The sequence below is a fragment of the Sparassis crispa genome (assembly GCF_003851025.1).
Source record: "Sparassis crispa DNA, contig_000007F, whole genome shotgun sequence".
In the NCBI taxonomy this organism is placed as follows: Eukaryota; Fungi; Basidiomycota; class Agaricomycetes; order Polyporales; family Sparassidaceae; genus Sparassis; species Sparassis crispa.
Genome location: NW_020939754.1, coordinates 1,328,937 through 1,354,700, shown reverse-complemented (window position 1 = coordinate 1,354,700; position 25,764 = coordinate 1,328,937). Strand labels below are relative to the sequence as shown.

General features: G+C 54.1%; 6 protein-coding genes across 6 annotated transcripts; 2 read left to right on the top strand and 4 right to left on the bottom strand.

The window, feature by feature from the left end:
- Positions 1 to 1,972: 1,972 nt before the first annotated feature.
- On the top strand, positions 1,973 to 4,154 carry SCP_0804660 (Quinate permease; the record flags this gene model as incomplete). Its single annotated transcript, XM_027761054.1, has 11 exons — positions 1,973 to 2,018; positions 2,074 to 2,122; positions 2,180 to 2,349; positions 2,453 to 2,511; positions 2,565 to 2,769; positions 2,834 to 3,228; positions 3,291 to 3,581; positions 3,632 to 3,713; positions 3,769 to 3,874; positions 3,931 to 4,034; positions 4,096 to 4,154. The coding sequence occupies 11 exons, from the start codon at positions 1,973 to 1,975 to the stop codon at positions 4,152 to 4,154; spliced, it is 1,566 nt and encodes a 521-aa protein (XP_027616855.1).
- A 5,831-nt stretch (positions 4,155 to 9,985) lies between these two features.
- SCP_0804650 (hypothetical protein) lies at positions 9,986 to 10,342 on the bottom strand (the record flags this gene model as incomplete). Its single annotated transcript, XM_027761053.1, has 1 exon — positions 9,986 to 10,342. The coding sequence occupies one exon, from the start codon at positions 10,340 to 10,342 to the stop codon at positions 9,986 to 9,988; it is 357 nt and encodes a 118-aa protein (XP_027616854.1).
- A 653-nt stretch (positions 10,343 to 10,995) lies between these two features.
- Positions 10,996 to 11,716, bottom strand: SCP_0804640 (hypothetical protein; the record flags this gene model as incomplete). Its single annotated transcript, XM_027761052.1, has 3 exons — positions 10,996 to 11,163; positions 11,216 to 11,500; positions 11,549 to 11,716. 3 exons carry the CDS (start codon positions 11,714 to 11,716, stop codon positions 10,996 to 10,998), a joined length of 621 nt encoding a protein of 206 aa, XP_027616853.1.
- A 546-nt stretch (positions 11,717 to 12,262) lies between these two features.
- On the bottom strand, positions 12,263 to 17,751 carry SCP_0804630 (hypothetical protein; the record flags this gene model as incomplete). The annotated part of the gene is made up of 15 exons (XM_027761051.1): positions 12,263 to 12,995; positions 13,043 to 13,154; positions 13,204 to 13,395; positions 13,448 to 13,839; positions 13,892 to 14,037; positions 14,091 to 14,435; positions 14,491 to 15,309; positions 15,358 to 15,613; positions 15,970 to 16,060; positions 16,147 to 16,255; positions 16,303 to 16,854; positions 16,905 to 17,081; positions 17,129 to 17,340; positions 17,395 to 17,600; positions 17,654 to 17,751. 15 exons carry the CDS (start codon positions 17,749 to 17,751, stop codon positions 12,263 to 12,265), a joined length of 4,440 nt encoding a protein of 1,479 aa, XP_027616852.1.
- Positions 17,752 to 18,141: 390 nt separating this feature from the next.
- On the top strand, positions 18,142 to 21,637 carry SCP_0804620 (hypothetical protein; the record flags this gene model as incomplete). Its single annotated transcript, XM_027761050.1, has 8 exons — positions 18,142 to 18,444; positions 18,493 to 18,615; positions 18,670 to 18,788; positions 18,838 to 18,963; positions 19,013 to 19,128; positions 19,180 to 19,359; positions 19,406 to 20,370; positions 20,423 to 21,637. The coding sequence occupies 8 exons, from the start codon at positions 18,142 to 18,144 to the stop codon at positions 21,635 to 21,637; spliced, it is 3,147 nt and encodes a 1,048-aa protein (XP_027616851.1).
- A 216-nt stretch (positions 21,638 to 21,853) lies between these two features.
- Positions 21,854 to 25,619, bottom strand: SCP_0804610 (hypothetical protein; the record flags this gene model as incomplete). The annotated part of the gene is made up of 7 exons (XM_027761049.1): positions 21,854 to 22,223; positions 22,290 to 22,635; positions 22,689 to 22,980; positions 23,030 to 24,022; positions 24,071 to 25,173; positions 25,223 to 25,442; positions 25,494 to 25,619. The coding sequence occupies 7 exons, from the start codon at positions 25,617 to 25,619 to the stop codon at positions 21,854 to 21,856; spliced, it is 3,450 nt and encodes a 1,149-aa protein (XP_027616850.1).
- Between the last annotated feature and the right edge of the window lie 145 nt (positions 25,620 to 25,764).

Genomic DNA, 25,764 nt, shown 5'->3' with positions numbered 1-25,764 from the left:
TGAAGTGGTGATGTAGGCAGAGATTCAGGAATTCAGGAAGGGATTTAACGTGTCGAGCACATGCACTGTAAGTACATTCGGCTGCGCTCACACGACGACGTCAACAAATAATACAGTAGCCCAGCGCCAGCAGCCCGTGAGTGAGTATACTGTAGTGTACAAATTTGTTCACTGTTCAGTCAGTGTGCGCCCATTCTTAGCGATATTTCGGTCCGGACGGCCCGCCAGTCGATCCTGCTCCATGTCAAAGTGGCCACAAAGTTGCTCGCTACGTTCGTCTCCATGCCCCCTCTCAGTGAATGGTTGGTTCCTGACGCTAATCTATCTTGGTCACTCGCCTGCGCACAGCGAGTTCGTCGCACTTTGCAGATTCCTCCCTATTCCTCCGCAGCAGGTCATTTTCATAATATTCCCCGAGGCGAGCGCGAGACAACGCAGGCAAACCTCTTCAAGCTTCAAGGCTAGTTTCTGGCTCATGCACTGATTTTCTCATCCCTCCACCCGATTCAGAGACACTGATTTTTCCTCCTCCGCGCCCGGCTCATCCAACCAGATGCCTGTCAATGTCAAACTCCTAGATCAGTTGACTGTCTGTGACTTATTCCGCTGCTAGTTCAATTTCGCACCTACCTGACATTTACCTTCCTTGGTCTTATAATGACATCGTCACGCGAGCGGCAGCGACGCTTCAGCGGCCCTCCTGTAGCCACCCTGTGCCACTTCCAACTGCTAGAAGTGGCTGTTGCTCGCCATCCTTGGGCGATTATAATTCTGATGTCATGATTCATCGAATAGAGGCGCTCCAATAGCGCCACACACCAGGCATACCGTCCTTAGCCGTCCGTGTATATGCCACAAGACTTCGGGCCGGTGATGCTCTCGATCAAGCTTGTTGGGAGAACCCTCTAGCACCCTACGTGGAGCGAAACGCCAGCAGTCCAAAGCAGGAAGTTGTACAGATTTGTTTCGGAGTTGTTCCTGTTCCATTGGCCCGGTTTACGGCGTCTGATAAATATGCACGTGGTCTCCAATGAATGTGAGCCGCTCTTTGTCTGCCGGTTAACTACATAATTTCAAGTTACTGCGACCACTGTGATATTTGCGCGCTCTCTAATTGGTGTGCGGGCCCGAGCGGAACCGTTCTTGTAGGCAATTGGCGACCCGATCAGCGTCAGATACCTTCAGGCCAGGGTTACTCCGCCCCAGCGGCCCCGCCAAAGAGATGGTGGGGTGGTTGAGTAATCACAGCTGTTCGATCATAGTGGGTTGCTGGATATCGTAAGTCTCCTCGTTGTTCAAAGTGGTAGTTTGCAGGGCCACTTCTGGATCCATCTAGTGGACAGAGTGGATAAGGCTTGATCTGCGACGCCTTCTGACATCCGTCGGTGAAATTTTTGTAAAGTAGATTGTGTCTTCTTGGCCCCTTACCAAAACAAGCGTTGCGCTGAAGCTTCGACAGTCGTCCGACGAAGTCCCGGCGGGTGATTTCGTGTGAAGTCAGGCTCCTCTGTACGTAAGAATCCCTTTTTTTTATTTTTTTGAGGTGAATCATGAGTTCAGTGAAGACAGACCTTCTTCACGATAAATAAGTAATGATCTTCCGGAAATAGCCTGAGACATGATCCTGTGAGTCGGGGATAATGGTGTGGGGTAACATTGATCACGGCAAAAAAAGAATTATCCAGACGAAGAGATCGCTGTGATTCTTGACAGTGTGTGTTCATCTGAAGCTGCGGGGCGACGCCAATCTTAGGAGTTTGAGAGATGAAGAAGGGAAACGGGAGGGCGGACCGTTCCGGGCCGGAGAGGGCCAGGCACGATAGTTTATGACCTTCCCCGCAATCTAGATCTAGCGGCCCGTGGGGTTTGGCGCGCACGGTTTCACACTTTATAAATTCCGACCTGATGTCTCTCACCAAAGGTGGTGCTCCCCTCCTGTTCCTCTTCCTCCTGCTGCAACCGTTCGTGTGAGATGGGTAACGTTCGTACTAACAACTTCCAGAACATTCGGGTGTACTGTACGTGCTCCCTTGTCGCAACATTGTGCGATATCCCACTTACATCTAATACCAGGGCTCGCATTCGTTGTGTACTGGGGTATCCTTCTGTTCGGTTATGACACGTACGTGGTATCTCTCATGTTGAAATATTGCGAGAATTGTGACCCCGTTTGATTTAGCGGTATCGCAGGTGGAGTTGTGTCGGAGAAGTATTTCAAGGAGCACTTCGGTCTACTCAATCCAGACGGCTCGACCAATACACCGAAGTCAAATGCAGTCTCCTCAAATGTTGTCTCGGTGCTTCAGGCAGGTGCCTTCTTTGGTGCATTGGGAAGTGCTCCTTTATCCGGTTCGTGTTCTGTCCATTCCATCTTCTTGGTTATACCGTGGCTGGGCACAAGCTTCTCCAGATTCTGGTTGATCATCACATCAGCTGATGGGTCCCTTTCTAGCGGCTATCGGACGCAGATGGGCCCTCTTATTTTTCACGGTCCTCTTCGCAGTTGGTGCTGTGAGTGCCAACATCCCGAGAATTTTCTTTTTCCTTCTGACTGGTCGGCGTAGATTTTGCAAACCGTAGCAGGAGGCTCGCGCGGAATTGGTTACATCTACGGGGGAAGAGTCGTCGCCGGTCTCGGTGTTGGCGCCATTTCGGCCGTTTCACCGGCGTACGTATCAGAATGCTCACCCAAGGATGTCCGGGGTCGGATTACTGGGCTCTTCCAGATCATGGTCGCTATCGGTGTCATGCTCTCATATTTCATTAACCGTGAGTTCGTAGTTCGTACAGTTGACCGTGCAATGGTGCGCTAACCTGGCGGCGCTTCCCTCAGTGGGCATCAGTCTTCACATTCCATCGGGCCCACGGATATGGCGCATCCCCTTCGGCTTCCAGCTCGTCCCTGCTGGTATCATGGCCTTCGGCCTACTTACAGTGGCGGAGTCTCCGCGTTGGCTCGCATCGAAAGGCCGCAACGAGCATGCTCTCCGGAACCTCGCCTATCTGCGGAGGCTTGACGTGGACGACGAGAGGGTTCGCCTTGAGATGGCTGAGATAGAGGCTGCCATCGTCGAGGAGCGCCAGGCTCGCAAAGGTCTAGGTTTTAAGGAGGCTTTCCTTGGCAAGGGCAACTTCATCCGCTTCGTTATTGCGTTTGTTATTTTCCTGCTGCAGCAATTCAGCGGCCAGAACTCGGTCGGTTATTATGCACCCCAAATTTTTGCGTCAGTGCGTATGCCATGTCTGTTCACGTTTACGTTTGTGGCCGTGTGGACTGATGGTGGTTGCAGATTGGATACACTGGCACGTCCAATTCGCTGCTTGCATCCGGAATTTACGGTATCGTCAAGACCGTCGCGACTGCATTATTCGTGTTCTTCCTCGCGGACACACTCGGTCGAAAGATGTCGCTCTTTATCTCGAGTATGGGCATGGGCATCTTCTTCTTCATAATTGGTGCTCTCCTGAAGGTGTATCCCCCGGCGTCATCGGCAGCGAGTCCGGCGCCGGCAAGCAAGGCAATGGCGGCAATGCTTTACATCTATGTTTGCTTCTACTCCCTCGGTTGGGGACCTCTACCCGTAAGTTCACCAGTGATCCTTAGAGGTGGCATACTCACTGCGCTCAATAGTGGGTGTATGTCTCTGATATCTTCCCAACAAGGACACGACACTATGGTCTCGCGGTTGCTAGTGCTTCGCAATGGCTGTTCAGTACGTCCGAGCATTTCCAGTTTTCCTTGAACTCGTTGACATTTACTGCATGCAGATTTTGTCCTTGCAAAGATCACCCCAACCCTTGTGACCAACCTCGGCTACAAGATCTTCCTGATGTTCGCGACCATCAACATTGGTGGCATGGCCGTGTTCTCACTGTAAGCACCTCCGCTCTCTACAGCATGGTGCTTGCACTGACAGGATTGATCGTCAGTGTGATTCCTGAGACCAAAGGTCGCAGTTTGGAGGAGATGGACGTTATATTCGGCACCGTCACTGCGGACCAGCGCAAGTCCGACATCAAAAAACAAGAACGAGGTGCGTCACCGCGCTTGTGTTCAACTACCAGATACGTACTAACATTCACGATCGCTACCAGTCTTTGAACGCGAAGCCAACGAAACAAGCTCAGAACACTCGATGTCGGAGAAGGTTTGAAAGCGTACGAATAGTCATGACATGCGAGTTGCAGCTCGCTCTTCTGCCTCTGGATTGTATGTACTTTAGTGATGCCTATTCACGCTCTTTTGTATTGTAGTCACGTTTTCATGATCTATCCTTTCAGCGTTGGAATTTGTGCCTGTAGCTCTCAGTGACAGCCTTTCGTGACTATCGTAACACTTGCGTCAGACACGGATATCCCGGTAGAGCACGAAGGTTGACGTTGAAGGTTGAAGGTTGAAGCAGACCCGGAGTGTCTGCTCTGCCCGGAGAGACTAGACGCTTGTGGAAGACGTGTTACGCACCTCACACTGCGGCGTCGAATGTCATATATGTCATATGTGCCCATGCTGCTCAGCTGTTCTTTCCGGGTGAGTAAGGTCTGCTTGTTTGTGGTACTAATAACTAGATGTTTTTTTTTTTTTTTTTTTGGAGGAGCTTTTTCGACCAGGGAGCAACTAACAAGGTTAGCCCTCGCCGGTCAGCTGGATGCGGGACGTTACACCCATGGAGCTCTACCAAGAGGAGAAATGCTATTTATGCACACCTGGGGTACAGGTAGTGTGGGGCTCGCCTCACCTACTGGTTTGCGCCAGTGCTCCGGGGGGGCCATACCTACTAAAACCTCGGGTTGTGTTAACCAATCGTCTGGTAATCCCTTTTCGTCATATAGGCATCCGGCCCAGGTATTGCGGACTAGTGCCGTGGGCACGGCTCGTCTGCCAAAGCGCTTACGTGTCATTGTACGGTCAAGGGTAAGGCGAGTGGAGATTGTTTTGTACCATCTCGTATATATTTCGCGGTCGGTATGGCCAGATGCCGGGAGGTCGTCTCGTCCGAAAGCCCGTTCGCAGCGTATTTTCCAGATCAGATATGCGGCTTCTGATATGATACGGTAAAGGCGGTCGGCTCCGGGGTGGCATGATTCCGGGGTTGAGAAACGGATGGCGCCACAGCCCATGATGGTGCCGATATTCACCGGGGGCCATGGGAGGTGTTTGTGGGTCCAGAATTGTGAGCATAAATCCCATATAAGGGTTTGGCCTGGTGCTGAGCATTCTGTGAGGATGTGTTCTATGGATTCGAGGGACCCGCAGGTAGAGCAGGTTGCCCGTTCTTCATATCCGGGGATGTTGCCAAATCAGGAAAACCCAACTTTTACTTATGGGACTTATTCCGACTTTTTGCCTTATTTAAGGCCCATAAGTTTCCAAAAGTCGACTTTTAAGGCTCTAAGGAAATATGACTTATAGACTTTTTGTCCTTTTTTACCTTATTTAAGGCCCATAAGTGCGTTTAAGTCACATAAGGACACCTTTAAGTAAAAGTTGGGTTTTCCTGATGCTGTCCCAGAATTTTCCACACCGGAAAGCTCCGTGTAGACATTTCCAGAGGAAATCTTGGATGGAGCGGGAGATTTCTGGCACACGGATTGCCCGCCATATTGTGGTGTCTGTCGGGAGATGATTGCATACAGCTTGAACGGCATGGCGTGTGACGTCGAGCTGGGCTGTTGTGGATCATCTTGGAGTATAGGCCTGGTATGTTTGGATACCACGATAGGCTAGACGTTGTGTCAGGGAGGCCATGTGAGCACCGGTGAGATTAAAGTGGTCAGGAATGTGGACATTGATTTCGTCGGTTGATGGTTTTCGTGCTGCCTAGCCGGCTAGAGCATCAGCGGCATTGTTACCTACGGATGCTAGTGCAGAGCAGGGGTATGGTGATGATGATGATGATGAAGAATTCCGTATTTATATACTGCAACAAGCAAACAGCTGTGCTAAGATGCGGTGATCGCCGGTCCATACAGTAAGTGGGCATTAAAATGCGCCACTCCACCTAAGTACGACTGGGCAACCATATTGAGAATCTGAAAAGTATCAGGGGGGGTTTTGCGGCGTCTGGAGTAGATAAATGGAGTCAGTTGTAAGGTGTCTGCAAAATAATTGGTCGCATGCTGCTAGGGCTGCATGTCTTCGTTCACATAATAAAAGGGGCCTGGGAACCGTATCAGGTCTTCTAGCAAAGTAGCAAGTCGGGATTGCCGCTTTGTTGCATGCGAGTCGTCTGGTGATGAGGGGAGGGGGACGGTATGTCAGCGTGCACCTAGTACCGTGTGTCGCTATGGTCCTCTGCTCCGCCACGTGGGAGCTTGTTGTTCGTGTCCTCCTCCTCCTCCTCGTTGTCATCTGCATCATGTCCGTTTGACGTCTTGTCATCGGTCTCCTCTCCTTCTGGCTCTGGTTCTGGTTCATCTTCCCACCTCGCTGTTCTCCTCCCCGCTCTCTTTTCCCCCATCTTCGTGAATGCTCCGCTCGCCTGCAGGAACTCTCCCAGTGCTTCGATTCCTTCCACCGTTCCGAGGACTGTTGGGAGGTCGATGGTGTCACTCACTTTTTGTAGTAGGTGTCGGTAGTCCTTGTATCGTTTGCAGTCTTGTAGTATGTGTCATCTGGTCTGGAATAAAGTTCCGCATGTGCAGTCAATGTGTCCAGATGGAACAAATTGTGAGTAGTACTCGCCTGTAAAGGCATGTCCTGTTCGGCATTGCATGATGCGCCTGAACACCTCCCGAGGGAAGTGCAAGAATGTCTTACATGGGTGTGTCTGCAGGGGGATTCTATTAGCTGACGCAAATCTTCCTGTTGGTGTTGTCTTCTTCCAAGCTTCGGTCCAGTTCCCGAGCGCTCTCTCCTTTGCTCTCCGTAGTGCATGGGCTCTGGATGCTGTCGTCAGCCCTCCTGTGATTCTTGTTGCTTCCTTTGCTAGTCGGTCAGCTGTCTTATTACCTGGGATCCCTTTGTGGACAGGTGTCCATGCGATCTCCACCCTATGTTGTGGGTCCGCTTTGAGGAACTCTAACATGAGCTCCCGGAATATTCGTGCATGTTCCTGGCCCGGTCCGCTGGGCGGGTCGAAGATCGTGCTGATCGCGGAAGTGTTGTCGGCATAGAAGTGGATGTGCGTGATGTCGGCATTCATGTTGTGTATATAGGATGTCGCATCTCTCACTGCCCATGATAGGCCTGCCATCTCGGCATCGTATACTTCACTTTGCTTGCCCATCCCGATCTTCCTGGTAAATACTATGGCTTCCTGGTTCATTGCGGCATGTGCGGCTCCTACTCGTCATCTTCCTGCTGTTTCCAGCATTGAGCCGTCGGAGTACAGCAGTAAGTGTTCTGGTAGGTGTTGAAATGCACGTACGTGTTCATTACGTGCTTTCACCACCTCGTCTTTCATCCCTCCCTTCTTCGCTGGTGTGATTACAAGTCGTCCATGGAAGTCCTCAACGGTCCGCTTCCATGGGGGGAGGCAGAGCGGCAGAATTCTCTCATCTAGTGGGTGTGATCGAAGTGCAAGTCGCGTGAGTTTAGTAGACTTCGGTGGTTTCCTCCGTGCTGCTGTTGTCTTCTTGTGGGTCGGGAGCGGTGGTTTCGGGGTTGTGGTCTGTATCTGTCTCCATTCTGTAGGTAGCCGTTGTAGAATAGGGCTGAATGGACTTAGCTTGTTGAATCGCACTGCTGCTCTCGTGCTCGTTAAGTCTAGGTGGTCTTTGATCGGCATAATTGCAGCTTCTAGTTCTAGTGCGGCAATGGGGGTCATTCGGAAGGCTGCGCAGATGAGGCGTAGCGCTCGATGTTGGACTCGTTTGAGCCAGTTCATATGTATCTTCTTCCCTTTCCACCACACAGCACTGGCATACGTCATGGTTGGGCGAACACATGCGATGTACAGTGTCCTGAGGTGTTTCTGCAAGAGTCCCTTGACAGTGTTAGCCAACATGCTAAGGCCATTTACCGTCTTCTCTGCTCGTCCAGCCATCTGTTTCACATGGTGGTCAAATGTTAGTCGGCGGTCCATATATACTCCTAGCCATTTGATGGCTTCTTCTGCCCTTATGATTACCTGTGTACCATTGTCCCCGGGTAGGGATATTGTCGGGGAGTCTCCTTGTTGTCTGCGTCTCTTTGAGTAGTGCATTAGTTCTCTTTTTACCATGTCTGGTGCTAGTCCGATGCTTGCAAGCCATCATTCGACTTCATGGTATGCTATTCTGAGAATCCGAATGTTAGTGTCTAGGGATTCTGATGAGACGTACAGCTTTCCGTCGTCGACAAACATTAGTAAGTGGACAGCGGTCGGTTTGTCTGGTAGCTTGAGTCCTGCAGCTTTCGTTCTAATGTCATTCTCTGCTCTCTGTTGGAAAATCTCGAGTATCTCTGCTGCGTATATGATAGAAAGAATGGGTGATACCGGTGACCCTTGCGGGATGCCGTTCTCCACCGCCTTCATCTCCCCCTGGATTCCATCCAGGCATATCGCGGCTTCTTGGTCAGATAGAAAAGATGCTGTCCATCTTACCAATTGGAGTGGGAAGCCCTTCTGGCGCATGACGGTGAGTAGTCTGTCGTGATTAACAAAATCAAAGAATCCCTTGATGTCGAATGTTAGCGCTGATGTTACCAGCCCATGATTATGGGCTGCCTCTACATTGTTGACAAAAGTTAGTATTGCATCGTCCATTGAGCTACTTGGTCAGGCTCCAAACTGGTTTGTGGGCACGAGGTTGTGTGTTGTAACCATGTAGGCTAGGCATGTCGAAACTATCCTCTCGAGGGCCTTCCCTAGGCATTCTAAAAATTGAATCGGTCTGTACGCCCGGGGGTTAGAATAATCTGGTTTCCGGGGCTTTGGGAGCACCACCGCAATCGCCTTTTGCCAGGCTTTTGGGTGGTATTCTGTCTTCAGACAGTGATGCATTAGCGTGGTAATGGTAGGGTCTGCAACTTCCCATGCCCATCGAATCACCCGGAATGGGTTCTGGGACAATCCTGGTGCTTTGTCAGCTCTCTGGTCAAATATGGAGTTCTTAACCTCTTCCTTTGTGAGGGGTTCGTGCGTGAAGTCGTTCACTCCTGCAGCCCATTCAGTCATGTTTGTGAACTGGACTCCCATTTACCCTGACATTGTCATGAACTGGACAGCCAGCGGACGTCGGCCCATCGGTCTGTGTAAGGAGCTGTCAGCGATCGGCTCATGGCGATGAAGGGAATGCTGGAGCGATGGGCCCACCGCCATAGGAGTATTTCTGAGCGATCGGCCCACCACCATGATGCAACTATTATACAGGCATGGGCCCACCGCCGCGGTGATAGTTCTGAGCGATGGGCCCACCGCCATAGGTGTATTTTTGAGCGATCGGCCCACTGCCACGGGGCTATTATACAGCCATCGGCCCACCACCATAGGTAGTGTTCTGAGCGATCGGCCCACCGCCATAGGTAGTGTTCTGAGCGATCGGCCCACCACCACAGTGCTATTACACAGCCGTTGGCCCACCGCCATAGGTAGTGTTCTGAGCGATCGGCCTACCGCCATAGGTATATTTCTGAGCGATCGGCCCACCGCCACGGTGCTATTATACAGCCATCGGCCCACCGCCATAGGTAGTGTTCTGAGCGATCGGCCCACCACCACGGTGCTATTATACAGCCATCGGCCCACCGCCATAGGTAGTGTTCTGAGCGATGGGCCGACCTCCATAGGTAGTGTTCTGAGCGATGGGCCCACCGCCATAGGTATATTTCTGAGCGATCAGCCCACCGCCACGGTGCTATTATACAGCCATCGGCACAACCCCATAGGTAGGGTTCTGAGCGATGGGCCGACCTCCATAGGTAGTGTTCTGAGCGATCGGCCCACCACCACGGGGCTATTATACAGCCATCGGCCCACCGCCATAGGTATATTTCTGAGCCCATAAGCATGAGTCGCCTGAAATATCTGACTAGCCTGGGCATAGCTGAGTTATTTGCCTTGCCCTAGGTTGTCAACTGGGCTCGTATCGTGTCCGTGTCGTCTTGGTGAAGCATGGGTGGGTGAAGGAACATACCAGATGATTCATCAGGGAGTAGCATAGGTGGATGTATGAAACATGGAGATTGGTCGGGGGGAAGCATGGGCGGATGTATGAAACGTGGAGATTGGTCAGGGGGAAGCATGGGCGGATGCCACACCTGGTTGCCCGAGCCAAGAAGTAGACCATACGAAGTGAACGGATTGTACCCGAAGTCAACCGAAGAGCACGAAGTAGACGAGGATGCGGACGTGTGCAAATCAGCGTATGAGCCGAAGGACACCACAGAAGAAGGGGGCTCCGACGCCGAGTCGTTGCTCATGCGGCACCTCTTGCTCAGACCTATCGGCCCACCGCCATAGGTGTAGTTCTCAGCGATCAGTCAACCGCCATGGGCATATTTTTCAGTGATTGATCCACCGCCTAACAGGGCAATGATGGAGCTACCGTCGGCCAATAATTTCCACGTAATCCACCCATCATTCCCTCCAATTCTGGTTAGCTCACTATCAGCTCTCCTTGCAATATCACACTCTCTCCCACTGTGGGAAGGGTTGGCGAACTGTGGCGAATATCCTTCGCCATCTGAACATGGAGTTCAGAATGACTTCGCCAAACTCTCCCAATTGGCATTGGCATTTCGAGACATGCATCAGATACAATTTGGGATGTGCCCTTCTGGGTAGAGTATGTGGAGACGAATGGCGGTCCTTTCCACTGTGAGTAGGGTTGGCGAACTGTGGTGGATATCACTCGCCATCTGAACATGCAGTCCAGAATGACTTCGCCAAACTCTCCCATGTGGCATTGGCTTTCGAGCCATGCATCAGATACCATTGGGGATGTGCCCTCCTGAGGAGAGTATGTGGCTACTATGTTTCGCCTTACCACACCAGGTACATTGCCCAGGTTCAAAGACATGACAACCTTATATTCGACACACTACAGCACGAACGGACGCCTGGCATTGGGCGATTACATTCCTAACTCACGCAGCTGCCGCGTCGCCTCCTGCAGCTCTTTCAGCACCACATCCAGGTTCTGATCTGTCCTCTCGTGCAACCAACTAGTGAGGTTCGCAATGCGAACATGCAGCTGTTCAAGCTGCACCAGTGTAGACTCGGAGACAGTGTACACCTTCTCCTACGTTCTCGAGGTTCAGCAAGACTGTAAGGTGCTGGAACGTACCACTCACCCAGGGATCACCAAGTTTGTACCACCAGGCCTCCATAGGGCTCCTCGCCGGCCCAACCTGATGATCCCATTTCCACCAGTAGTCGGGTGAATCCTCGAGTAGGTTCTTAGGACGAGGAATGAGGGTGGTGGGGCGTGGAATCACCTTGACGTCAATGCTGATGGGGCGCAGAACTTTGCGATTGAAAGTGCAGACGGTGAGGACACTGGCGATAACTCCGCCATGGTCAATATGGTCAGCATGACCCGCCAACGCGAGGTCGCCACAGATACCCCTGACGGCGAACTGCACAGGACTCAGCAGGGTCAGGCGATATCAGCAAGAAAGGCGTACCATCTCCCGGCGCAAGCCTTCCTCCCAACGGACCTTGGTGAAGTGATCTGGGTCAGGCTCCAGTGCCAGAACAGCTTCTTGGATCCTCCAAGTGTAGACTTCCAACTGCAACCTCCCTCTGGAGAACAGGCAGGGGCGCGCATCTGATGTTGAAGACTGGGCAGACATGACGGTGAGTGGATGAGCCGAGGTTGATATCTGATCAACCTTATCTGATGTCTGATGTCATGCGATTAGAGAGCACATGCCGAGATGAAGCCCTCAGGCGAGGATGGAGGTCACTTCGCCAAATGTGATATTGGTGAGTAGGAATTACATACATGACGATCACTACATCGATATAGCAAACATGAATATGCGTACACCCCAGTGAACCCTGACTCAAAGCACATTTTCATTGCCCGCCCTTTCGTCCTCAATGTCCAGGGCGAGGATGTGGCTGAAGGCGTCAGTGGCGTGGCTGGCGAAGGTCCGCCACATACTCACTTGCCTGGCGGCATAGCAAACATGACCCCGCCAGGAAGGATCCATCATCTCGAGCCAGTGAGCCCATCGTTCCGCATTCCGCTTGAAGGTGGCTATGGTCCAGGCCATTTCTGAGTGGACCAAGACACGCTCCTCCCTCCATCTCTCATATCGAGCTCTGGCACGCAGCCAATTCACTCTATAGACTGGAGGGTAAATTAGCAGGAGGCCTAGAGATTGATCGGACAATTATGAACACTCGTCCATCCATTCTGATGAACCTCGATCTCCAGCGACATCCATGGTCCAGAACCAAGCCAGATTGACGTTCCTGAGCCCGGAGGTGCTAGCCTCGATGATGGCAGTCTTCACGTGCAGGTCCTTCTTATCCAAAGGGCGATAGAGGGCCAAGTCTTCATCGGTGGCGCCCAAGCGCATAATGGCGCGTCGGTTGGTGGAATAGAGCCTGGCGCAGGCCAAGACGGTCTGATTGGCAGCATGAACCTCCGCCTGTGCACGGGTCATGGTTCCGACGCTGTTGGCAGGACGAACCCTCTTGCGGTAGAGGTAAGACTTCAGTCCAAGCACCATGTGAAGCTCGTGGAGGATGTCATTCATCAGGCCTTTGCGCAACTCCAACTCTTGGGCCGCCAGGGTCTGGAGCCCGTTGGCGATGGCGGCCACGAATCTGATCTGCGAAGGTAAATTCAAGGAAGCTCGCTCAGGAGGAATCGCATCCTCATCATACTCAGCGTCCTCCGGGTGTATTTGAAAAGGATTCTCATCCAAGGAATCCCAGAGCGCACCATCGTCACGATCTTCCATGGCGGGAACGTCCTCCAACCTTCCCATGAACTTCTCAGAGCGACATTGGAATGTGAGAATGCTGACTTCGAGGTGCTGACGGCGCTCGAGAGTCTTGAGGTCCTCCGCCATGCTCGGATTTTGACCCGCCTTGCAGATATCATTCGCAAGCTTAAGCCTGAAGGCCGTCAGAGCTCTATTTTTGTAAAGACGAGGCAAACTCACTGTGCTTCTTGAATTTTGAGGCCAGTCGACAACCATCCGGCGGTGCCCTTCTCCAAGCCCTTGGCGGACTCCTCGCCCGCCAGTCTGAGTTGGGTGAGGTCTTTACCCGGGGCTTGCATTCACGTCAACTACATGCCACACGATGATGGAAGGATACTCACCCTTCCTGAGCTGGACATCGAAGGTGTCCATAATCTTCGGATCATTTTGGCGAGCCTCCATAGCATCGTCGTACTCCTTCTGCCATGCCTCAAGGACCTCCTCATCTGTGGATGCAGATAAAGCTTCAAAGGACTCCTTGCTTCTTGGGAAGCCCAGGAGCACGTGTTTCCACTTTGTCATCAAGGTTGGCACTGTAGGCAGCATAAGGCAGGTGGCAAATAGGGAAGGAGGAACCAGGCTCACCCATGCGAGTCGTCTTCTTCCAGTTGGAGTCATTCATGTGATCGTCAAGGACTTCTTGGCGGTGAGCTCGGGTCATGCCCCTGGTACTGCCTGAGACCTCATTTGTGGGCGCCCACAGGGTCTCGATGACCTCGCCATCGACCATACCAGCGCCAACTATAAAGTTGGGCGAGAACCGTTGGAAGCAGCAATCTTGGTGTCCGTGCACATGAAACAAGCCGATGCCTTGGTCTATCTTGAGCTCGAAGGGCATCCTCAGATAGGCGCTGTGGCGGAAACGTTTGCGGACATGGACGCCATACTGGCACATGATGTCGTACATGACGAGGATGAGGGTGATACCGGTGAGGGTCAGGAGCGCATTGCTGAGAGAGTAATCCATATTCATTTGTCTGCAGAGGGTGCGTCGGTGAGAATGAATCATGACAAGAGACATATGCGAACCTTTCTCCCTTCTGGAAATCGACGACAGTATGAGGGACGAAGAAACCATGTCTGGCGCAAGCAGTGGCCCCAATTCCTGTGGCATCGAGGTTGGCACGATCCACATTGGCCTGATTGACAGCGCGGTGCTCATGACAAGTGGAGCGCTGGTGGGCTTAGGAATCAAGGGCGGAAGAAGAACGTGCAGCCAGACACGCACCTGATGGGACTCCATGGCCACCGCCAGATGAGCCTTGTAATCCTCTTGGCCGACCATGAATGCCTGGCCGTCACTGAGGGCGACGTCCTCCTCGGGGTGCTTCATCTTCATGTGCTCTGCACTGAAATTGCCATCCATGACAAAGCCGCGTTTGAACTTCCACTGCACTGGATCCGCTTGCCAATCAAAAGGCAGGTTGAGCCCAGGCTGGGGACAGGCGGGACAAAAGATGGCGAGGCCACCCTTCTCCACAGGACGGAGGGCATCGTGTGAGAAGCCGTGCCACTTGCGATATTTGAGTTGGCGCCATTGGCGGGACACCCGCATCAGCTCACGATAATGGTCCTGGCGAGGAACTGGCATGAACGGTTGGGCCATGGGAATGCATGTGAACACTTACAGGAACAGTGCCAGGGAAGGCATTGCTCGTGACCCGTTTGAGCTTGCTGTAGTAGTTCAATGCCGCCATCTTGCACTCTTTGTTCTCCAGAAGGAAATCGTCGAGGACGGCGAATGTGAAGGCGGTATGGGGATCCTTGACGGTACCAGGGTAAAGTCCCATTTGAAGAAGCTGCATGTCACACTCCACTGCCATCTCACACTGGCACCAGTCAACGCCGATATGGTGAACGCCAGAGATGTCGACAATGACTATGATCCGATTCCCGTAACTGTCACAGCGAGGTGGCCGGGAGAGCACCGGTGGCACATCTTCCTCCCAAGTGGGATCGGGAGCATCGTCGGTTTGCCTTGCTTCACCATCAAGGGTGCCTGCCAGAGGTGCAAAGTTGAATGGGACCTCGCCATCATCTGAGACCTCGCCATCATGTGCATTTAGGTCTTCATTGGAGGCATTCCAGAAATCGGACCCCGGGGCCACCACCGGCGCAGGGTTGTTATGTGCTGTGAAGGCGCCCAGAGGGCAGGGATCTCCGCCATGCCCCAAATGGATGCAGACGCCAACCCGATACAGTGATGCCGGCTCAAAATACTGACCCTGCCAATGCTCTATCCGATGAAAAGGAGCACGCTGATGGCCGTTACGACAGCAGTCAGTACAGGTGAGCGCTCTGCCCATACAGTCCAGGCATCGCCACCGTCCCTCGCCAACCTTGCATTCCGCACAGTTTCTGGGCTCAGGCGGGGCTTCCATCTCGACAATGGCATGAAGATAGTCATCACGGTGGGGTATCCAGTCCCTCATGAAGTCATTCTGGGTCTATCGCGCATGGTCAGACCGTCAGATGGTCATGGCGGGAGTGCCCACCTTTGTCTTCCGAGCCGCCGGATCCAGCTGAATCGGCACACCTATGTTGCCCAGGACGTCGCCATCATCCAAGTTAAACAAGGAGCCTAAAGCTGGAGCCTTCGATGGACTTTTGGAAGGTGATGGCACGTTTGAACCCGTGGGCATGGGCAAAGGTACGTCCACATAGCGTACTCCCCTAGTGGTCTGCTTAGCTACCTTGGTCACAAACTCAACCTCGTCATCCAGGTCTACAACGAGCCTGCTTTTGTTGCGTCTGCTCATGGTTCAGGTCAGTGGGGAGTCGTATTGCAAACTCATCGATGAGCATTGTGTCCCTATCGCACAACACAACACGTGCAAATCACACACGGTCTTGCTGCCCACCAGACTACTCATCAAGGTGGTTAAGAATGGCTGCAATGCCTGGGCCTTATCACCTCATGGTCTCTTTAGGCACCAAATCAGCGTTATGCAGATAAGGATGCCATGTTGGCGAGAGGTCCGCCAATTGTATGTCGCTCTCAGTGCTAACTTTGCCTTGACTCGGAATAGCATAATGCTCAAAAGGGAAACGTGCACTTGCACCGCGCGCTCGCCAACGCTGCCGCCATCTGCCCCACTAGCACTCACAACTTCTCAACCGAACACATTTCGCCACCATCTCCGCCAACTTCGAGGTCCGCCAACCATATGCTGCCATCAGTGATAACTACACCTTGAGCTGAACACTGTCGAGATGTGAAATGCGCACTCGTACCGCGCGCTCGCCAACCTTCAGCTAGGATTCGGAAATTCGTGACTCCATACATTTCGCCATCACCTCCGCCAACTTTATCCCACCAATGAAGCTGCCATCGACAGTCTCCATCCCCTGCATAGTGTTCTCGTCTCCATCAGTCTTTGGCATGATGTCCCTCTAATAAGCGAGCCAGTTAGGACCTGTTCTGAGTTAGGAATGCAGACTCGGTGATGAACTGTGCACATGCCAATGTGTGAGGCGTAATATGAAGCTTGCATCCAGTGGGGCGCCGGAATGCCTAGCCTGTTCTGGACACCCTCTCGCATGAAGTATGCATAGACGAGCCTTTCGCCATCTGCTCGAGTGACGCCATGACGAATCGCCTTTCCACAGAAGGCTATGACAGTTCCAGGACTATAATCGATGGCGACACGCATGGCGGGGAACTTCAACCACGCGCAAGTGTAGTTGCCCAATGTCGCCAACAGGTCGTAGAAGGTGTATCTTGTCTTGCTATCTCGGTGGAAAGGAGTTTCCCAGTTGGCGATCACCTGGAGCGCATTGAATGGCGACGACCAGTTCAGCGCCATCTCTCGCAATTCTGGGTCTTGCTGGATCAAACCCAAGCACTGGCGTCCTGCGGCATATAGTGTTGGGTGAACGACGGCCAGGATGGCGCCCAGCAATGCGGAGGAGTCATGAATATCACGCAGCCAACTTCTTCCGCCCTCAAGCTTCAGGCTGGCGGAGGTCTCCAGCCTCCCAGACTCCATATGCTGCAAAGGCTGTCCAGACGCAAGGCAAATGGCGTGGCGAGGAGACCCACCTCTCTTACTTGTTGGAACCAACCTGGCGAGAGACACAAGGAGCCCGCTGAGAATTGGGCACACTCCTCAGGAGGCAAGAAGTACAACGGGTTGTGTCGCCAACTGGCGGTGGTGCTGGAAGGCTTACTGGCTGCTATTGCTGGGTGTAGGGCCCTGGTCGCTTGGAGCATCTTCGTCTGACAAATTTGTCAGATCACAGCACAAGGCTGGGCAAGCCACTCACCTGGCGGTCTGGTATCAACACTCTTGGAAGTATCCAAGCCAAGATGCGTCCGTGCATGTCCACGAGGGTGGCGGGCTGGTCTATGCGTATTTCGCTCTCACCAAATGGAGGAGGCCACTTCCGTTCCAGTTCTGCCTCGAGGACTTCATTCTGCCCCGTGGGCTGAATCGAAAGGCTGTCGCAATATCTATCAATGTCCCACTGCAGCCTTACTATTACAATGGCGTGATCAGTGTGATCAGACCTGTGGCAAGACTAATGACTACCAGGATTACGGATGGCCTTCACAAGAGCATCTGCAATGCCATTGCACTCCAATAGGAGGGCGGATGGCATGGATGGAGGCACTTCTATAGATGGCGCAGAATGGGCTGCATGAGTGGCCAGATGGAGCTTTCGGTGAAACATGAGCTCCAAGACTCCTGCTATCTGATCGGTCAGTGGCATGGGTGACAGATTGCTCATCTTGATACTATCTGCCAATCAATGGGACGATTACAGCATGCATCGGTTGAAGGAACGCACAGGTGTATGGCGGGCTCAGGCGGTTGGCTTGCAGATGCAGGGGAGAATGTAGGAGGGGCCAGAATGGCAAAGAACAGTATGCATTCATCTGCCTGCATATTGCTTGCAAGCATGTCCCTTGCACATCTCACATGTTCATCATGCCGCCGAGCCGGACTTGATGCCGCCATGCCGGATCACGGGCCGGGTGGTCCGCCATGTCTGGGCCCTTCGTCACCGCCATCTAATTGGCCGAGCCTAACTCCGAGGAAGCCCTTTATCCCACAGATTGGCATGCAGATGATCGCCAGATTGCCTCCGCCCAGCATTCGCGAGATGAAGTTGGCGTGGTGTGCTCTGCCATAGAAGCGGCATTCAACATTGCCTTTCACCAGGCATGAATGCTAGTGCATACCTACTACCACCTCCCGCCACTGCGAAAAATACACATACAATGCTTCAGCAGTCACCACACACCATGGCGAGGAGGGTAATTGGTGTAAGCCCAAATGGGCCATCAGCACATGCATGTTGAGTTGTGGGCGGCCGACGAGGAAATGGACAGAGCGCTGCCCGTTGAACTATCGACCCCCTTCACTGCCCCAACACAAAAATCTCATCCTCGACATCGAGAAAGCATGCCGGCGAGATTTGTAATTTTGACGGAGCATCAGCCCATACTCTCTGAGAAGCTGCGGTCTTATGACACGGCAGATGCCAAGGGACGCAAGACTCTGGTTCAGAGCTTGCACCAGAAGCTGAAGACACAGTTTGTCGACACGTCAAATTATGACGACATCATTGTGGAAACTGTGAGCAGTGTTTCATGTCTGTGAGGTCCCCACTAACTCTCACCGCAGAAAATCCGAGAGTGGCTCAATAACCACGCCCGCCATGCGCAGGAGAAAGCGACGAAAAAGCGTATGCATGTTTCTGGCAAGCCCAATGCCTTCAAGGTGTGGGATGCGCTGGAGAGGGACAAGGTGACTGAGGCCGCATGAGCACTCGCGACAGATAAGGGTTGCAATGTCTCCAAGGTGTGGAGAGTCGCACGGAGTGCCGAATGGGCAAAACTGTCCGAGGAGGAGCAGAAGGTGTATGAGGAAAAGGCGGAAAGTTGGCGCAATGGCACTCTGGATGATAAGACGAAAATGAAGTGCGTACCTCCTGTCACATAGCATAAGGCAAATCCTGACCTAAGACAGGCTGAGGGAGCAGCGAATGATGCAATATCTGAAGAAGTTTGCCAAGACTATGTGGGACACCATGGGCATTCACATGGCATTCATGCTAGCATATCCGAAGGAAGCGGGGAGTCTGAAGGTAGAGATGTGAGCATAGACCGTCCGACTGTCGCCATCTGCTAACCCCCGAGTGAAGGGTGGAGGTCAACCACGCCATCACCAATGGAACTCCATTCGGGGCCTATCCTGGGTGGCTGCGTGCTTACCAGCCTCTAGCAAAGGTGTTCTCTGAGTGGGCCAAAGGCGAATACGGTAAGAAGACCTCAGTTGCATTGTCGCTGGCACACTGACCTGATTCCTTAGGTGTGACTGAGACTACGGTGACGGTGAAGAAGACACCTGCCGATTGCATGCGGGCCATGGACAAGATTCAGTTGACGGCCAACGGTTTTCCTCTGCTCCCGTCGGTGCCCGAAGGTATGGCGGAAGCGCCTCTCAAGGTGATGAAGGTACAAGTTCGAGACTTCATGAATCATCACTACGGTATGACACTCCCACTCGGTGTTGAGAGATGCTGACCAGTTTACAGCATTGGCGAAGGGTGTTCGGAACTGCAAGTCGCCATGGACGAAGCTGAACAGCATAGACGACATCAATGAGGTTATTCCAGCGGAGATGCTACCTGAGAACTTCCAGTGGATCGATCCCTCAAAGATGACAAGTGTTCCCGTTCGTGCCCTCCTCGACCACTGGCGGGCACGCCAAGAGGAACATGGACCTGAGCAGACCATGCGATTCACCCAGTACTTCGACAAGGATGGCGAAGCTGCTCCCGCCAAGTATGATCCTCTTCCACCACTTGACGGATCAGCACAGGCATTAGAAGAAGGATCTGAACATGAGGTCCAAGAAGCACTCACACCGAAGAAGGCGGGGAAGGCGAAGAAGAAGGGTAAACCTGTGCGCAAGGTCACGGGAAAGGCGGCATCGAAGGCGACAAAGGGCAAAGCGGCCCCTGGCGGAGCCAAAGGCGGTGGGCGTAAACGCAAGACGAAAGATGCATACGACTCGGAAGATGATGCCAGAAGCAGCCAAGACTCTGATCGGAGTTCGCCAGATATACCCAGCATGGCTTCCGAAGAAGATACGGCCAGCAATGAAGATTCAGGAGATGGCGAGAGCGTGATTGCGAATAAAGCGAAGGGCAAGGCAGTCGCCACCACCAATGGACGTAAGGCTAACAATGGCGGTGCACCTCAAGCGAGTGGTAGCGGCGGTGCCAAGACAAAGGCAAAGCGAGGTCTCCAAGACCTTCCTCTGGGCGAACTGCACAGATTTGACACAGAGGAGACCGATGAAGCATGGAGTGAACTGGAGCCCAGTACAAAGGAGCTCAGGCTTGAGCTTCAAGGCCGAGCCCCACGTCTCACTGGCGGGAGTACTGTGGGGAGTACTGTGCCCCACCTCGTCAAAAGGAGAGACGTGTTTCTCGCCACCCTTTCCGTCGAACCGCGATACCAGGATATGCTGAAGCAAGTCAAGATTGCGACTGTGGTGAGCTCCTTTCGTGGGGATTCATATACACTATTGATCATCCGTCATATAGCCCCAGGTGTATCGTTTCGCCAGGTATGATCCGATTCCCTGGAGCGAATGGTCGTATGGCCAGCGCTACCTCCCGCCGTCATTTCATGCGGTGGACAACTTTGACATCGTCGAGAACTGGTTGGGCGACAAACCATGGCTGACAAAATATCGGTTCTTACATCCACAGGGCGTACAACAATCTGCACTCGTGATTGGTATGGCGCTGAGGGACCTCACACGATCTCAGTTCATTGAGGAGGGCGAACCGACCAACCTTCCCGACTATGTGGTGAACTCGGCGATCTCATTTGACACAGTAGAGCAGCTGCTTCACTGTTGCGAGATCATTACCTTGGACATGGTGGAAGGGAACGTCACCCATGCCATGGTGAAGCCAGTGAGCAAGCCTGCCATACCCGGTGCCCCACAAGGTGGCGATGGCCTTGGGGGCCAGGAGGAGCAGGAAGGTGATGCCTCTGCAAGAACTCATGATGGCGCTGCTACCGCTGCCAAAGTTCACAAGGCTCACCAGCCTGCCCCCATGGCTGACAAACCAATCATTCCAAGTGGAGGAGACGAAGGGCCGAGCCAGGAGACCAGTGGTGGGGCCTTTGACGATGGCGAAGAGGACAATGCACACTTGTCCGTACCTAGCAGTGGTGCTGAACGACCGCCACCGCCTCCGTTTATACCTAAGACGAGGAAGGCCGCAGCCACGGAAGACCGTCCGTCAGGTCAAGCCAAAGCGCTCCAGGGAAGGTCGATCACCGATGCCCTTCAGAGTAATATCCCCAGCAGGATCACTCGCAGTCAGCGTCAAGCGATGGATGAGTCGCTCGCCAAGAATACCCGCAGTCAGCATCCACTAGGAGCTGTGAAAGATTTGAAGAAGCTTCCTGATCCAAAGCGGAAACGTCAACCAGCACGTCCCGAGCCCGATGGCGAAGACAGCTCTGGCGAAGACAATCTGCCACCTCGGAAGCGTGGACGTGGTACTCGGGACGAGTTGGTAGTGGCCTCACCGAGGAAGAAGAATGCGAGGGCCGAGGACTCAGATGATGGTGACAAGCCTCCCGCAAAGCGAAGACGAGCTCTGCCTCAGACCCCGGAGGTCAAGGACAAGGGAGAAACCAAGCTGAAGCCGGTCCGTCTGGGGAAAGCAGCCGCCAAAGTGAAAGAGAGTGGCCAAGTTGGCGCAGGTCGCAAGACCCGCAGTGGCGGCACCAGACCTTGACAATATAACTCCAGTTCAAAGTAGACTCGTAGGCTTCCACATTGTTTAATGTGACCCATAGATCTACATAGATAAAGCCATGGAGATGGTGGCAATGGCGAGGGGAGTTGGCGAGAACTTCAGCAGGCATTCAGTTGACTTGGAGCGGCGGTGGTGAATCGAGTGCATGGAGATTCCATGCTAGGTTAAAAAGCATGTATATCAATACTCTAATGACTACACATTGTGGCTATCTGGGCGAAAGGCGGTGAAGACCATGGCGGAGTCGACCTTCTCTCGGAATGCATCCAGAGACTTCGCCACCAGCGAGGTTTCCTCTCTCACCGTCGCCACCTCCTTCCCCACCTTCTTCGCTTCATCCAAAGCAGACGTCGCCACCGCCATCGAATCCTCTTTGGCGAGCGCCAATTCCATCTCCAGCTTGCTCGCTTGAGCGATCGCCTCTGCCGCTGAAGACCTGAGCTCCTTCTCCATGCTGTCTGACCGCGCTGCCTGGAGCTCCATCGAATGACGGAGGTCGGCCAATTTGCCCTGCAGCTTGTCGACATCCGCTTGGCTCACCGTCTGGTTCGCGCCTTGCTCCAACCTGTTGACCTTCTCCTTGAGCTCTGGCAGGCAATGTCACTTGGCGATGAGGTCCGCCACCGCCAACTTCACGCTCTCCTGAAGCTCGATGGTGACCGGCCTGCGAAACTCCTCCATGGCCAACTTGACCTCTTCGCGAATGCTCCGGGCATTTTCTTGAAATGCGGATGGCGGGTTGATTCGCTGGAGTGCCGCTGTGATCTCTGCCTTGACGGTGTTGAGGTCCGCCATCCTCTCCTGGAATTGGACTTCCATCCCGTCCTTGTGCGCCAGGAACTCCTGTCGCAACTCGGCACAATTCGCGCAGTCATCGTTGGATGACTGCGAGGTTTCTTCGCCACTGGGGGTGTCGCCTTCGTTCACCGGAGCGGGACTTCCTGTAGACACTCGCTGGACGTCGCGCAAGTGGGGTGCTGTATCCCTGGTCAGCGCTGCATGGATTCGAAGCTGTGGCGGGCGCACTTACCCTTGCTGGTCGGAGGCACTGCTCTGAGGCGGTTCGCCTTCGCATCCCTTTTCGCCTCCGCCTCCTTCTTCGCTGCATTGCGGTCCAGTGGGGCGCCCCTCTTAGCTGGCCTTCGCCCTTCATCGAGATGTCCTGCCTTCGCCAATGTGGAGGACTTCGCTCCCTTCGACGCCTTGGATATCTCCAGGGAGGGCATCACCTCCTGTGCCACCTTGGCAGCTCCTGCGCTCGTCTCGTGGTGCATCAGCAGTGAATGCCGCCGATCGTCGTGTGGCCGCTCCAAGGACGTGCGCTGTTTCATGGTTACATCGACTCCAGCTGCGACAAGATGTCCTGCTTACCTCATCCTCCGCCACCTCTGCCTGAAACTCTGGCACATCCTCTGATTCATCGGCGACTGGTGTCAGCATGCGCTTGCTGCTGCTAGCTTGCGGCGGAGCAGCTGGCCCTGTTTGGAAGGCCATAGCCCGCACCGCCTCCATTGCCAGCCTGGCGGCTTCCTCCATGCCATCGCCTTCCGCCAGAGGCATCTTGGCTGCTGCCTTCGGAGCACTCGCCTTCGCCTTCCTGGTGATCACGGGCACCATTGGGCCCGAGCGACCTCCCATCGCCACCCTTGTCGTCTGCCCGCCCTCCTTCGCAACAGACTTGGCAGGCAGGACCTCATCCGCCTCACGTACTGAGGTCCTGGTGACCTCGCCACCATCTTGTGCACCTGAGTTTTGGCTCCTCACCGGCTTTGGCTTGGGTCCTGATTTCTTACCTTCGCCAGGTTTGGCGACCGCACCAGACTTGGCAGGCGCGCCAGACTTGGAGACCTCGCCAGAGTTGGACAGAGCCACAGCTCCAGTGGCGGTGGCAGACTTGGTGGCGCGCTTGGACTTCGACGATTTCTCCACCGAGGCCTCGCCTTCAGCGTTGGCTTCATAGCGCGTGACGGTCGCCTTCTGCTTCATCGCCTCGACCTCCTCGCCACCCTTGACCATGGAGCTGGATGCTGCAGCATTGCGCGTCTTGGTCTTCTTCGGCAGCTTGCACTTCGATGCTCCCATGACCATGGGTTCTGCACCGTCGGGCTCATCGGAGTCGACCTTGACGTCGTATGGAGGTGGCGATGTGGGCAGTGGCTTGCCCTCTACCACCAGCGCTGCGCACATCTCTTGGAACTCACGCTGTGCGGTGTGTGAGTTTCCTCGCAGGGGCACGCCGTCCGTGTTCCTCGGCGTGATGCTGCAACTGACGCCTCGTGCTGCACATTCGAGGCAGCGACCGAAGTTGGCGGTGTTGAGCTTGCATGGCCACTCTTTCTCCTGGCAGCCAACGCAAGGGACGAGCTGCAGGAACATTAGCACAGGTCAATGTCTCACAAGATCGTTACTCACCGAATCTGTTGCATGTGCCCACATGAAGTCAGACACGCGGGTGGACGTCTTTTTCCACATGTCCTTCTGCGACACCGTCACCTTCGCCTTCCCCTTCGCCGTCGCCTTCCCCTTCGCCGTCGCCTTTGCCTTCCCCTTCGCCTTCGCCTTCGGTGCGACATGAGGCGTCGCCGTCATCCTCGTTGTCTGTTTGACAGGTTTGGCAGGGGCGTTCGTCTTCGCAACACCATCGTTACAGTCCCCTGCGGTCTTGGCGGGTAGATTGGAAGGCGGTGCCGGAGTCTCGTCTTCGCTTTCGATGAACTCCTTGCTCTTGTATTCCTTCGTCGCATGCTTCTTCTTTGGCGGCTTGACGGTCGGTACTTCCTCTTCATCGCTTGACTCCTTCACCTTCCTCTTCCCGCTCTTCTTTGTGCTCACCTTCGAGCCCTCCACCTCGGTCTGTGCCATCCTCTTCTGCGCACGCTGCGCTCGGCCAGAGGTGGTCGGGGCCTCGCCTTTCTCCTTTGCGACCTCGATCGGCTTCATCTGCTTCGCCTTTGGAGCCGCCTCCTCATTCTCACTCTCCTCACTCGACTCTGTGATGACCGCCTTGCACTTTCGGAGTGATGGGGCACCTGGCGAGATCGATATTGGTCTGGCAGTTGGCGGAGGGGGCGACGCCACATCGACCTCGATGGATTCGGGCTGGCCTGCACCCAGCACGTCTTCCGCCATCTCATCGTCATCATCTTTGTCGGCATCGTCGTCCTTGTCACTGTCGGCATCGTCGTTGTCCTCGCCCTCCTGCTCCTCTCCCTCTCCCTCTCCCTCTCCCTCTCCCCCATCCTCTTCCTCGCTCATCGCATGCACCGCCTTCCCCTGCGCCTTCTCCTTGCTCTTGCCCTTTCCCTTGTCCTCCCCCGCCTCCACGTGGACGATACGCTCACCCACCATGCCTGTCCCGACATCATTGTCAGCTCTTTCCTTGCCTTTCCCCTTGGTGACGAGGTCCCCGGTAGCCAGGTCCTCCTCGCCACGTCCCTGGGTGTCGTCATCGGCTGGCACATTGCCCCAGCCCTCCGCTGGCATACTCTTCACCAGTGGCAGCTTGCAATATGGATCTGGTGCAGTCAGTGTGTCGCTCGACGCCTCACAACGCTTGTGACTCACCTTCAGTCCACCACTGCCTTCCCAGGTCCTCACACTCCCCATACTCGCGCACAGCCAGAGGGTACCTCTTGTATATCCTCTCGTCGTCGTTCGATATGTGGTCCAGCCGCGCCAGGGCCTTCTGCTGGTATGCCCGGGTGAATTCCAGCAACGCACTGATGACGATGCCAGGCATCCTCAACGACTTCAAGGGCTGCGGGAAACTCTTTTCAAGCCGACTCTGTGTGGCATATTCGGTGAGGGTATGCCAGACCTGCGACCGATGACTTACCACTTCGAGGTAAATCCTCGCCTCCCAGTCCGAATAGCGAGGGTCGTCCTGGCGAGGCGCCGCTGCAACAATGGCCGTCAGTCGCGCGGCCTGCAGAACATAGTTGGGGTCGATATCCAGAGTCATGGCGAGCTTGGCAGAAGAAAGCGTGAGGGTGTTTCAAAAGCAGAGGTTGCAGTACAGCGGAGGTGGAGCAGACGACGCTATGAGCTGGCAGACGCGATCTGCACCAAGTTCAACTTCACACGCCACGTGACCACGTGCTTTGCAC